We start from the raw sequence: 14,532 nt of genomic DNA, 5'->3' as shown, positions 1-14,532 counted from the left end.
GTTCTCCAGCGTCAACAAGGTGAGGAGCATGTTCTCCAGCGTCAACAAGGTGAGGAGCATGTTCTCCAGCGTCAACAAGGTGAGGAGCATGTTCTCCAGCGTCAACAAGGTGAGGAGCATGTTCTCCAGCGTCAACAAGGTGAGGAGCATGTTCTCCAGCGTCAACAAGGTGAGGAGCATGTTCTCCAGCGTCAACAAGGTGAGTAGCATGTTCTCCAGCGTCAACAAGGTGAGGAGCATGTTCTCCAGCGTCAACAAGGTGAGGAGCATGTTCTCCAGCGTCAACAAGGTGAGGAGCATGTTCTCCAGCGTCAACAAGGTGAGGAGCATGTTCTCCAGCGTCAACAAGGTGAGGAGCATGTTCTCCAGCGTCAACAAGGTGAGGAGCATGTTCTCCAGCGTCAACAAGGTGAGAAGCATGTTCTCCAGCGTCAACAAGGTGAGGAGCAGCGGCAACAAGGTGAGGAGCATGTACTACAGCGGCAACAAGGTGAGGCGCAGCGGCAACAAGGTGAGGAGCATGTTCTCCAGCGTCAACAAGGTGAGGAGCGTGTACTACAGCGTCAACAAGGTGAGGAGCGTGTACTACAGCGTCAACAAGGTGAGGAGCATGTACTACAGCGGCAACAAGGTGAGGAGCAGCGGCAACAAGGTGAGGAGCGTGTACTACAGCGTCAACAAGGTGAGGAGCATGTTCTCCAGCGTCAACAAGGTGAGGAGCATGTTTTCCAGCGTCAACAAGGTGAGGAGCATGTTTTCCAGCGTCAACAAGGTGAGGAGCATGTTCTCCAGCGGCAACAAGGTGAGGAGCGTGTACTACAGCGTCAACAAGGTGAGGAGCATGTTCTCCAGCGTCAACAAGGTGAGGAGCATGTTCTCCAGCGTCAACAAGGTGAGGAGCATGTTCTCCAGCGTCAACAAGGTGAGGAGCATGTTCTCCAGCGTCAACAAGGTGAGGAGCATGTTCTCCAGCGTCAACAAGGTGAGAAGCATGTTCTCCAGCGTCAACAAGGTGAGGAGCAGCGGCAACAAGGTGAGGAGCATGTACTACAGCGGCAACAAGGTGAGGAGCATGTTATCCAGCGTCAACAAGGTGATGAGCATGTTTTCCAGCGTCAACAAGGTGAGGAGCATGTTCTCCAGCGTCAACAAGGTGAGGAGCATGTTCTCCAGCGTCAACAAGGTGAGGAGCATGTTCTCCAGCGTCAACAAGGTGAGGAGCAGCGGCAACAAGGTGAGGAGCATGTACTACAGCGGCAACAAGGTGAGGAGCAGCGGCAACAAGATGAGGAGCATGTTCTCCAGCGTCAACAAGGTGAGGAGCGTGTACTACAGCGTCAACAAGGTGAGGAGCGTGTACTACAGCGTCAACAAGGTGAGGAGCATGTACTACAGCGGCAACAAGGTGAGGAGCAGCGGCAACAAGGTGAGGAGCGTGTACTACAGCGTCAACAAGGTGAGGAGCATGTTCTCCAGCGTCAACAAGGTGAGGAGCATGTTCTCCAGCGTCAACAAGGTGAGGAGCATGTTCTCCAGCGTCAACAAGGTGAGGAGCATGTTCTCCAGCGTCAACAAGGTTTTGGAGCATGTTCTCCAGCGTCAACAAGGTGAGGAGCATGTTCTCCAGCGTCAACAAGGTGAGGAGCATGTTCTCGTGTGTAGTGGTGCAGTAATTCAATGTTACAAGGATATCGCAGCGCCAGGTGCGCGTATGTCAAATAGCACCGAAGTCAGTGTCACTCTGACCTGAAGCACAGTGCCCTGTACCCTGTGTCCTTTATGTTAAATGTTTAGGTAAAGCGAGGTAAACTTTGCAGCATTACGCAGAGAGCAGAAGTAATGTGCTGTTTAAACTCTGTCGGGTTATTTCAGCGAGTGAAAACGTCGAATGTGAACTGAATTTAAAATATTATTCACATACAATTGAAGAGGACTTTAAAAAGATGACTCACGTGGCGTAGTCGCCTTCTTAACGTAGTTAAACTCTGCTTCTGCCAGATGCACTCATTCCTCATCGTGAACCTGGGCGTGGGCGACCTCCTGATGGGGGTGTACCTGTTGATCGTGGCGGCGGTCGACCTCCAGTACCGCGGAGTCTATGCCGCCTATGAGCTCTCCTGGAGGACCTCTTCCCTCTGCCAGCTGGCTGGCTTCATCAGCACCTTCTCCTCCGAACTCTCCGTCTTCACTCTCACGGGTAGGTCCTCCTCCAGGGACGACCACACCATCTACACTCTTATGGGTAGGTCCTCCTTCATGGACTACAACACTATCGTCACTCTTACGGGTAGGTCCTCCTCCATGGAAGGTAATACCGTCATCACTCTCATAGGTAGGCCTCTAAATCCGAATAAGTACCTGGGAGTTAGACAGCTGCTACGGGCTGCTTCCTGGGGAAGTGTAGCAAAAAGGAGGCCTGATCGAGGACCGGGTCGCGGGGACGCTAAGCCCCGAAATCATCTCTTGATAACCTCAAGATAGGACACCCGTCTCGGTGAAAATATCTCTTTGTGCAGTAACTTTAGTTACTCTCACAGATATTTTATTTTATTAGGCTCCTTATCATAAGTTTACTAATAATACCTATGAGATAATCAAGTAGAGTCGCTCCCCTTACCACTGTGCTACCCTTGTACAAGTGTACCACCCTGGTACCACTGTGTCCCCCTAGTACCACTGTTCCACCCTAGTACCACTATATCACCCCCTGGTACCACTGTTCAACCCTGGTACCACTGTACCACCCTGGTACCACTGTACCACCCTGATACCACTGTTCAACCCTGGTACCACTGTACCACCCTGGTACCACTATATCATCCCTGGTACCACTGTACCACCCTGGTACCACTGTTCAACCCTGGTACCACTGTACCACCCTGGTACCACTGTACGACCCTGATACCACTGTTCAACCCTGGTACCACTGTACCACCCTGGTACCACAATATCACCCCTGGTACCACTGTACCACCCTGGTGCCACTGTACAACTCTGGTACCACTGTGCTACCCTGACATGATAGCAGGTCAGGGAGTGCACATCAATGTTCGAGTACATGAACTTGTACTCTGCCCCTATCTCCCCCCTTGAAGCTGACTCTCTTCTGTCCATTCTCAGTTTCTATTGATTCCACTGGAGTTGGGGTGCAAGGAATGTCTGGGATGGGTGAGCATAGGAAGGGGGACCTGGGGGGTCTGAGGTGTGAGGGGGGGGGGCTGGGAGGATCTGGAATAGGGGGGCTAGGGGGGGTCCGACGTGATGCTGCTGAGGGGGTCCAGGGTTGGGGGGTTAGTTGGGGCATGGGATGGGGGAGCTGACGGGGTATGTGCTGGGAGGTCACGGGTTGGGGTATGCAGGGTAGACTGGGGTGGGTTGACAGGGAGGTAAGGGGTTGGGGAGGGGAGGGGGAGCCTGTGGAGGGGAGCCGGGAGGGAGGGGGGTGGGGTAGGAAGGAGAGTTTGGGGTGGGACAATTGGGAAGGGCTCAGGCTAGAGAAACAGGTAAGGGTATGGGGTGCAGGAACAGTGAGGATCAGGGGTAGGGGTTGGGGAAGAAAAAGGGCATGGAGGGACATGGGGGGGGTCTAGGGTCAGGGAACATGGGGACATGGTTTGAAGGGGGAATTTACTGTCTGGGGAGGTGCAGGTGATTGGTGGTGGATGGCTGAGGGGCCTCCTGGTGGGAGGCTTCTGTTACAATCCTCCCTGGAGGGTGCATGCCTGCCGGTGGGGGGATTCCCACTCCCCTCTGAGGTTCCTGGAGACACTGAGCTGAGTCCTGTGGCTCCCATATCCCCACCCCTTTCTCTGCGTCTCCTTACTTCTGCAGACTTTATTCTCTCCTCCCTCGTCATGTCCCTTTGCAGAAAGACGTCCTCGTATCCCCCTAACTTCACAAGTCTGCTCTTCCTGGATAGGATTTTTCTCCTTTGCTGCCTCGTTCGTGAGCACTACCTTTATCAATCGTTTCCTTTCCTTCTTGTAAAGGACCAACCTGAAAACCTTCTCTATTACACACAGAAATCACACTTGCATGATATATCAAATGATGCATCATGCAATTGTGTGAAAAAATTGTGTGAAACAGCTTCTTTATGTTGTCATTTGCCTCCTCCATATCCAGCCCCTCCAAGATCTCTGTCATAGTAGTTTGGTCCCTCCTTCTCCACTCCTCCCGATTGGATCTCTCTCTGGTTCCTGTACTCCTACAACTATAACTGTTCTTTTCCTTTCCAGCATATGTTCAGTGCATTTTGCAGCTTCCTTTGAGGTAGCTGCTCTCATAGCTGCTGCCTCTAAAGCGGCCTTGGCACTTGGGCTGTTTTGCAGTATTTCTGCAAAAGAGAGTCCCCCCCCCCCCTGGAAGGCGCCTTCCATCAGCTTTGTCCCCTGTTTCCAGGAGGTTACATACCCTTACTGGTTTGAATTCTGATTTTCCCTGATTCTCTTTATCTCCTCTCTGGCTTCCTCTAACTCACACCTTTAGCTCTGTATTAATGTTTGCATTTCCTGCAGGTCTCTGCCAAACCTCTCTGTCATGTCCTGCAGGTCTCTGCCAAACCTCTCTTTCATGTCTTGCAGGTCTCTGCTGAATCCCATTTTCATTTCTTGCAGGTCTCTGTTGAATCCCAATTGCATTGCCTGCAGGTCTCTGCCGAATTCCCCTAATGTCTGGTTGAGTCATTCAAAGGTAGTATCCACCATTCTCCCCTGTCTCTGTGTGTGGTGATGTCCCTCCATTTTCCCTGGCTGAAGGAAAAACGTCCTGGCTTTTTTTCGTGCGTGTGTTTGTATTTATGTGTAAGTGTGTTTGTTGCATGTGTGTGTTTGTGCATGTGCATAAAAGTGCGTGCGTGCGCGTGCATTCTATTATGCGTGGGAAACTGGGGGGGGAGGGGGGAGGAGATGTCACTTCAGGTCAGGTGGTCAGTTGGAGGGAGGGAGTAAGGGAGCTGGAGGGGGGGGGGTCCCACTGCATGGGAGGGGTTTGGGAGTAGTGAGGAGTAGTAATGTATGTACGTGAGTGTGTGTGTGTGTGTGTGAGTGTGCGTGTGTGTGTGTGTGTGTGTGTGTGTGTGTGTGTGTGTGTGTGTGTGTGTGTGTGTGTGTGTGTGTGTGTGTGTGTGTGTGTGTGTGTGTGTACTCACCTAGTTGTGTTTGCGGGGGTTGAGCACTGGCTCTTTGGTACCTCCTCTCAACCGTCAATCAACAGGTGTACAGATTCCTGAGCCTATTGGGCTCTATCATATCTACACTTCAAACTGTGTATGGAGTCAACCTCCACCACATCATCTCCTAATGCATTCCATTTGTCAACCCCTCTGACACAAAAAAAAGTTCTTTCTTATATCTCTTTGGCTCATTTGGGCACTCAGTTTCCACCTGTGTCCCCTAGTGCGTGTGCCCCTTGTGTTAAATAGCCTGTCTTTATCTACCCCATCAATTCCCTTGAGAATCTTGAATGTGGTGATCATGTCCCCACTAACTCTTCTGTCTTCCAACGAAGTGAGGTTTAATTCCCGTAGTCTCTCCTCGTAGCTCATACCTCTCAGCTCTGGTACTAGTCTGGTGGCAAACCTTTGAATCTTTTCCAGTTTAGTCTTATCCTTGACTAGATATGGACTCCATGCTGGGGCTGCATACTCCAGGATTGGTCTGACATATGTGGTATATAATGTTCTGAAAGATTCCTTACACAAGTTTCTAAATGCCGTTCTTATGTTAGCCAACCTGGCATATGCCGCTGATGGTATCCTCTTGATATGAGCTTCAGGGGACAGGTCTGGCGTGATATCAACCCCCAGGTTTTTCTCACTCTCTGACTCCTGAAGTATTTCGCCTCCCAAATGATACCTTGTATCTGGTCTCCTGCTTACTACCCCTATCTTCATTACATTACATTTGCTTGGGTTAAACTCTAACAACCATTTGTTCGACTATTCCTGCAGCTTGTCCAGGTCTTCTTGAAGCCCCAAGCTGTTCTCCTCTGTCTTAATCCTTCTCATAACTTTGGCGTCGCCAGCAAACATTGAGAAGAATGAGTCTATACCCTCTGGGAGATCATTTACGTATATCAGAAACAGGATAGGTCCGAGTACTGAGCCTTGTGGGACTCCACTGGTGACTTCACGCCAGTCGGAGGTCTCACCCCTCACTGTAACTCTCTGCTTCCGATTGCTTAGGTACTCCCTTATCCACTGGAGCACCCTACCAGTTACTCCTGCCTGTTTCTCCAGCTTATGCATCAGCCTTTTAAGGGGTACTGTGTCAAAGGCTTTCCGACAGTCCAAAAAAATGCAGTCCACCCATCCTTCTCTTTCTTTCTTAATCTTTGTCACCTAATCATATTCCTGTCTGGGTCTTCTGTCGTTCAGTGGGGGGGGGTTATATATGACTACTACTATAATTTTCTGTCCTCCAGTTACTATGGTGCCTGATATGTAGTCACTGAAACCTTCACAGTTCTGATTTACCACCTCTTCAAAATTCCAACCTTTTCTTATCAGCAAAGCTACATCACCTCCTCCTCTCCCTTCTCTCTCTTTCCTCACTACATAGTAGCCCTGTGGAAACACTGCGTTTGTTATGGTTTTCGTTAGCTTTATTTCTGTGAGTGCTATTATGTCTGGGTTTTCTTCTAGTGCCCATTCTCCGAGTTCACTTGTTTTATTTGTAATTCCATCTATGTTAGTGTACATTGCCGTGAAGCTCACTTTCTTCTGTTCATTTTCTAGTCCTCTTCTTGGCGAGCATTCTGCTGGTGGGAAAAGCTGTTCCCTGGGTGAGAAAATCTGTGAGGTGGTTTGCAGGGTCTCAGAGGATTTTGGGGAGGGGGGTGGGGGTGCAAGGGAAGGGGGGACAGGTAGGGTGTGGGTTAGGGAGATAGGGAGGATACAGGGTGAGGGGGAGGAGGGATAGGGAAGGTATGGGATGAAGGGGGAGGGGGGACAGGGGGAAGGCGGGAGGGGGGGGACATGGTGGGAATAAGGGAGGGGTGATAGGGTCAGAATGGGGTGGGGTGGGGAAGGGAGGGTTAGGTGAGCATTTGGGTGGTGGCAGGTAGGGTGAGAGGAAGGGAGGGTTTCTATGCAGAGGGGAGTGGTGGTGTTGCCCTCCCCTCTGGTGTTGCTGGGATGCTGTTGTAGGTTCCCCTCTTATCTCTGGGACTATTGTGTTGGGGGCTGCGATTTCCTGGTTTACTCCTCTCTCCCTGCGCGTCCTCCTTGCCTCTGCTGCCCTGGCTCTCTCTTCCTTCGTCCTGTCCCTCTGCAGGAATACTTTCTTGTATTCCTCCACATACTGCAGATGACTCCTCCTTTCTAAAGTAACCTCTTTGGTGGCCTCGTTTGTAAACACCACCTTCACCAGTCGGTTTCTGTCTTTGTTGTACCAGCCCAACCTGAAAACCTTCTCAATGTTTTTTTTCAGCCCCTTCTATCTGTAACCCCTTCAGTAGCCCATGTACTGCCTCTCTATCCTTACTATTCCATTCCTGCCTATTGGATCCTTCCTGTTCTTTGATGCCTACAACTATCACTGATCTTTTTCTCTCCAGCAGCTGACTGGTGCACCTTGCTGCTTTCTGTGAGGTAGCTGCTTGCATGGCTACCTCCCTCACTGTGTCCATTGCTTCTGAGTTCTTTCTCAGTCTTTCCGCAAATGTTTCAGGTACAGAGGCATTTCCTTCCAGTGTAACATTCCCACCTTCCCTTTGGATGATAATCTGATGCTCGGCCTCTTTATTTTTCTCTGTGAGGGATTTGATATCCTCCCTTGCTGATGTCAGCTCACTTTGCAGGTTGTTAATTGTAATCCTCATTTCATGCATCTCCCTCCTGAATTCCTCCAGAATTTGGGTTAACACTTCCTTCATTTGGTCATTTTGACTATTCCCTGTGTCCCTGTTGCGTTCTCCTGCCATTTTGTCACTTTCCCTGATATGTTTTGATAGGGTTCGGCAGGGGGGTGCAGGGAGGGGGGGCAGAGAGAGAGAGAGAGAGAGAGAGAGAGAGAGAGAGAGAGGGGGCAAAAGAGACAGAGCAGGTGAGAGAGCAAGAGAGAGAGAGCAAGATAGAGAGAGAGAGAGAGAGAGAGCAAGATAGAGAGAGAGAGAGAGAGAGAGAGAGAGAGAGAGAGAGAGAGAGAGAGAGAGAGAGAGAGAGAGAGAGAGAGAGAGAGAGAGAACAGAACAGAGAGGACGAGAGAGAGAGGGGGGGGGGGTGGGGGGGAGGAGGGAGATTGTATGGGAGGGGGCAGAGATGGTCACTTCAGGTCAGGTGGTCAGGTGGTGGGTGAGGGAGATGGAGGGGGGTCCGACTGTGTGAGTGGGTTTTGGGGAAGAGGGGGATATCTGGTATGCTACAGAAGAAGAGAGAAAAAGGGGGGGGGGATAATGTGTGTGTGTGTGTGTGTGTGTACTCACCTAGTTGTGCTTGCGGGGATTGAGCTCTGGCTCTTTGGTCCCGCCTCTCAACCGTCAATCAACAGGTGTACAGGTTCCTGAGCCTATTGGGCTCTATCATATCTACACTTGAAACTGTGTATGGAGTCAGCCTCCACCACATTGCTTCCTAATGCATTCCATTTGTCAACCACTCTGACACTAAAAACGTTCTTTCTAATATCGCTGTGGCTCATTTGGGCACTCAGTTTCCACCTGTGTCCCCTAGTGCGTGTGCCCCTTGTGTTAAATAGCCTGTCTTTATCAACCCTGTCGATTCCCCTGAGAATCTTGAATGTGGTGATGATGTCCCCCCTAACTCTTCTGTCTTCCAATGAAGTGAGGTTCAATTCCCGTAGTCTCTCCTCGTAGCTCATACCTCTCAGCTCGGGTACTAGTCTGGTGGCAAACCTTTGAACCTTTTCCAGTTTAGTCTTATGCTTGACTAGATATGGACTCCATGCTGGAGCCGCATACTCCAGGATTGGTCTGACATATGTGGTACATAATGTTCTGAAAGATTCCTTACACAAGTTTCTAAAGGCCGTTCTTATGTTAGCCAACCTGGCATATGCTGCTGATGTCATCCTCTTGATATCCTGATGTGTGTACTCACCTAGTTGTACTCACCTAGTTGTGCTTGCGGGGGTTGAGCTCTGGCTCTTTGGTCCCGCCTCTCAACCGTCAATCAACTGTGTGTGTGTGTGTGTGTGTGTGTGTGTGTGTACGTGTAGTTAGTGGTAGGGGGGAGTGGGGGGGAAGGTGTGTTGGGAGAGTGAGATGGGGGTTAAGAGGAGGTGGGTGAGGTGTTGTCTTCAGATTTCGGCTAGGGGATTAGTGGCTTATCTGGGTTTCCAGTGAGCTCACAGTTGCTTTCCTTGTTACCTGACTACCACTTATGATTGTATTAATGAATGGAATGCAATAATATCTATGATATGATGTTATATAAACCTTGCACACTGTTGGAGACTTATGAGAGACACTTACCAGCCAGCCCCCCGCAAGCACTCTAGGTGAATACACGGAGTGTTGTCATAATCCTGTGAGGTCTTTAGGTCTCCACTTGCTTCCCTGCTGATGCGACTGATGCTGCCTCAAGAAGTCTATCTTCACTAGCTATCTTTAAATTCACTAAGATATTTCACCACGAGATGTGATCAATGTGTTGCATTACAATGCCACTGTTCGATTTACACTGTCCTGATTCTCACTGCACAGTGCACCCGCTCCCTTGACCCCTATTATTCCCTCGGTATGCACGGACCACTGACCCAACACGTCTGCTCCCTATCAAGGCTGACCCAGACTGTGTGTGTGTGTGTGTGTGTGTTTGTTTGTGATCCCCACCACCTCACATCACCTTAACACTCATGGAGCTGGTTAAAAGATAAATATCCTGTCAAATCTTAAATCCTCTCATCCAGCAGTTCCTCTGCCCCTCCCCATAACCCATACGGAACCTCTGTTCACTGGCTAAACGATTATTTTACTCTCCACCATCGTTCACAGAGCATGCAAACTGTCCAATCTCCGCTTCTCTGGGTAACACACACTCTCTTCACCAGAGCCATCGCTGCTATGACCTCTCACCTGCGTTAGTACAAATATCTTGACAATAGTCTGTCAGTCAGTCAATCAGTCAATCAGGCTGTCAGTCAATTAGTCAGTCAATCAGTTATTCAGTCATTCAGACAGTCAGTTAGTCAACCAGTCTCATTCCTCAGATCTTGTTTTGAGTGTAACCGAATCTAATTTATGTTCAACACTTGAATAAGAATAAGAATATCATCAAGCCATACACACAGAGAGTGAGCGATGAGGATATTCATATATTTATATATTTATATGTATTTGCTTGGAGCAAAAGAAAGAGAAGTATCTACTCTCCTGATATTATCATTTAGAATTCTGGAAGTTTAACAGAGAGGTTGTTCATCACACTATAACACACTATACATTCTACCATAATGTGCGTATATTTAGTTAAATAAAAAACTCAGTTTATCTGCAATAATAATAATAATAATAATAATAATGATAATAATAATAATAATAATATTCTTAGCATATTTTCGAAGTTTGTCGGTCTGTCTATCACACACGCACTCGTGCGTGCGTGATAGACAGTGCACGTGCGCGCACGCACGCATACACACACACATACACACACACACACACACACACACACACACACACACACACACACACACACACACACACACACACACACACACACACATAAACACAAATGAATGCATGATTCATTTTGGGTTTTATTTTCTCTCTCATAAAAAAGGAACCTTCTACCCAATATACACTCCCAATTTTTTTCACTGAACGATCCTTTTGACATTTGTTTTCAATTTTGTTTTCAATTTTTTCTCCCTGCACTCTGCCACATTATGTAATTTCTTTCATTCGTTTGCAACATTTGCAACATTCTTCATGATGCAACATTTATCATCATCATCATCTGGATAGACCATGGCCGTGTAACACCCCCATGCAACAATGTGGCACAAATTACCACGCACGGTCGTAGTCCTCTTTTCTCCTACTGGTGTTAGATTAATTGTACCGCTCTCTCCAGTCATTACCGTGGACCGCCTCATCGTTATCAAGTTCCCCTTCGGCGTGAGGCGGAAGGAAGGCAGTGTTATCAGGATGGTGATGGCAGGGGTGTGGCTGGTGGTGGGTCTCCTGGCTGCCCTTCCTCTCACTCGCCTCCAGTACTTCAGCAACTTCTACGGTCGCTCGGGAGTGTGTCTGGCGCTGCACATCACCAACGAGAAGCCCAGCGGCTGGGAGTACGCCGTTGTCGTATTCCTCGGTTAGTCTTGACTTCTTGTGTCTATACATCCGGCTGTGTGGCCAGATTATGTTCCCGTCGTATTGGTATTGTAAACCCACACACAGCTGGGCGGGGTATTGCAAACACAGTGTTGGCCACAGGCTGGGTGGGTATTGCAGTGTTGGCCACTGTCTAGGCGGGTTATCACAGTGTTGGCCACAGTCTGGGCGGGTATCACAGTGTTGGCCACAGTCTGGGCGGGTATCACAGTGTTGGCCACAGTCTGGGCGGGTATCACAGTGTTGGCCATAGTCTGGGCGGGTATCACAGTGTTGGCCACAGTCTGGGCGGGTATCACAGTGTTGGCCACAGTCTGGGCGGGTATCACAGTGTTGGCCACAGTCTGGGCGGGTATCACAGTGTTGGCCACAGTCTGGGCGGGTATCACAGTGTTGGCCATAGTCTGGGCGGGTATTTTAAACAAGTGGCTTTTTATTAGGGCTCTTAAGTCTAAACATTTCTGCATAAATATTTGAAATAAGGAATATAACGCATCTAGAATGTTAGTAACACAAGAAATATTATATAGAAAATTAAGCAGAGACCATGACAAGGATTCGAACCTGCACAGTGTGTGCTACCACGGATACGCCCTAAACAACTGTGATAGGAGACTGAGGGTGAGTGTGAGGGAGTGAGGAGGAAATGTGAGGGAGTTAGGGTGAGTGTGAGGGAGTGAGGTGGAAGTGTGAGGGTGAGTGAGGGGGAGTGTGAGGGAGTGAGGGCGAGTGTGAGGGAGTGAGGTGGCAGTGTGAGGGAGTGAGGGGTGAGTGTGAGGGAGTGAGGGGGAGTGTGAGGGAATGAGGGTGAGGGGGAAGTGTGAGGGAGTGAGGGTGAGTGTGAGGGAGTAAGAGTGAGTGTAAGGGAGTAAGGGGGAGTGTGAGGGAATGAGGGTGATGTGAGGGAGTGTGAGGGAGTGAGGGGTGAGTGTGATGAAGTGAGGGGGAGTGTGAGGGAGTGAGGGTGAGTGTGAGGGGGTGAGGGCGGAGTGTGAAGGAGTGAGGGGAAGTATGAGGGAGTGAGGGCGGAGTGTGAAGGAGTAAGGGGGAGTGTGAGGGAGAAAGAGGATGAGTTAGTGTGAATGTGAGTGTGAGGGAGTGAGGGTTAGCGTGAGGGAGAGAAGGGGGAGTGTGAGAGAGTGAGGGTGATTGTGAGGAAGTGAGGGGAGGAGTGTGAGGGAGTAAGGATGAGTTTGAGGGAGAGAGGCCGGAGTGTGATGGAGTGAGAGGGAGTGTGAGGGAGGGGTTAAATGTGAGGGAATAAAGGGGAATGTGAGGGAGTGAGGGTGAGCGTGAGGAAGTGAGGGGGAGTGTGAGGGTGAGTGAGGGGTGAGTGTGAGGGGGGGTGTGAGGGTGAGTGTGGGGAAGTGAGGGTGAGTGCGTGAGGGTGAGTGAGGGAGTGATGGGTGAGTATGAGGGGGGAGTGTGAGGCGTTGAGTGTGAGGGAGTGAGAGAGAGTGTGAGGGAGTGAGGATGAGTTTGAGGGCGAAGTGTGAGAGGCTGAGTGTGAGGGAGTAAGAGGAATGTGAGAGGAGTGAGGGTGAGTGTGAGGGAGTGAGGGAGGAGTGTGAAGGAGTGTGAGGGAGTGAGAGGGTGAGTTAGTTTGAGGTTGAGTGTGAGGGAGTGAGAGGTGAGTGTGACAGAGTGAGGGTTAGTGTGAGGGAGTGACGGGAGAGTGTGAGGGAGTGAGGGTCAGGGTGAGGGAGTGAGGGGGGGTGTGGGGGGGTAGTGTGAGGGAGTGAGGGGGAGTGTGAGGGAGTGAGGTTGAGTGTGAGGGAGTGAGGGGAAGTGTGAGGATCAGTGTGAGGGAGTGAGGGCAGAGTGTGAATGAGTGTGATGGAGTGAAAGGGTAAGTTAGTGTGAGGTTAAGTGTGAGGGAGTGAGAGGTGAGTGTGACAGAGTGAGGGTTAGTGTGAGGGAGAGAAGGGGGAGTGTGAGGGAGTGAGGGTCAGGGTGAGGAAGTGAGGGGGTGTGTTTTTGGGGGGTAGTGTGAGGGAGTGAGGTTGAGTGTGAGGGAGAGAGGGGAAGTATGAGGGAGTGAAGGTTAGTGTGAGGGAGAGAAGGGTGAGTGTGAGGGAGTGAGAGTGAGTGTGAGGGTGAGTAAGGGAGTGAGGGTGAGTGTGAGGAAGTGAGGGGGAGTAAGGGAGTGAGGGTGAGTGTGAGTGGGGGAATGTGAGGGTGAGTGTGATGGAGCGAGGGGGAGTGAGAGTAAGTGTGAGGGAGTTAGGGGGGGAATGTCAGGAAACGAGGGGAGAGTGTGAGGGAGTGAGGGGAGAGTGTGAGGGGGAGTGTGAGGGGGAGTGTGAGGGAAAGTGTGAGGGAGTAAGGGGGAGTGTGAGGGAGTGAGGAGGAGTGTGGGGGAGTGAGGGGGAAGTGTAAACATCACATGAGAACTGGTGAGGTGCTCCTTGCAAGCGGGAAACTTTTCAGAGTATATGTTGGTATGTTGTTTAATTACAAGGAGGAGTACCCGGCGGTACCCGGGGTAGTCCCTCTCTCCACCCACCCCCCTCTTCCCTCTCATCTTTCCCCTCCTCCTGCCCCACATGTCCCTACCCACCCTCCTCATCTCTCCAAGCTCGGACAGAGATGGCTTCTCTAACTGTTTTGTTGAAGGCGACATAAAAAGAAAGGTGAAACGCCATACAGCGTCTGAAGAGTCAACCAACACAACACTTGCCCCCCCCCCCCCCCCCTATTACACTGTTTTACAGGAACTTCTTTTCGACGGCTCATAACGCGGAGAAAATGGTCGTGAAAGATATTATTGATAGGAACGTTATCCCTACAGACAAAAATAAAAAAATACAATTGACAACTTCTACAAAAACCAAAAGACGGCCAACCTACTCATAAAAAACTCCCCAGACACCAAACAGAACGCCCTGAAAGAAACCAACGTCGTCTATGCCTTCACATGCCCGCTTGGAGACTCTAAGCCCCAAAGAACTCAGAATATAGGCAAGACAACAACGTTTCTTTCTAGGCGATTAACTATGCACAAACAACAGGGCTCCATCAAGGAACATATAATCTCTTCTCACAACCAGACCGTCACCAGAGAAATGTAACGACAGAACGACATCACATGAGAACTGGTGAGGTGCTCCTTGCAAGCGGGAAACTTTTCAGAGTATATGTTGGTATGTTGTTTAATTACAAGGAGGAGTACCCGGCGGTACCCAACACAGAAATCATCGATAAATACAGAGATAGAAGGAGACTCAACATCTGCGA

General features: G+C 50.0%; 1 protein-coding gene across 1 annotated transcript in view; it reads left to right on the top strand.

Moving 5' to 3' along the window:
* The window catches only part of LOC123759743 (G-protein coupled receptor GRL101), a 785,517-nt gene that overhangs the window by 698,127 nt on the left and 72,858 nt on the right, over positions 1 to 14,532 (top strand). Inside the window, exons 24-25 of the mRNA XM_069319377.1 lie at positions 1,999 to 2,197; positions 11,036 to 11,275. Coding sequence (XP_069175478.1) covers positions 1,999 to 2,197; positions 11,036 to 11,275 — 439 coding nt within the window. The remainder of the gene's footprint in view (positions 1 to 1,998; positions 2,198 to 11,035; positions 11,276 to 14,532) is intronic.

Source organism: Procambarus clarkii, chromosome 8 (assembly GCF_040958095.1).
Source record: "Procambarus clarkii isolate CNS0578487 chromosome 8, FALCON_Pclarkii_2.0, whole genome shotgun sequence".
NCBI classification, from domain to species: domain Eukaryota; kingdom Metazoa; phylum Arthropoda; class Malacostraca; order Decapoda; family Cambaridae; genus Procambarus; species Procambarus clarkii.
The sequence above is the reverse complement of the archived record's forward strand: the minus strand, read 5'-3'. Positions and strand labels throughout refer to the sequence as shown.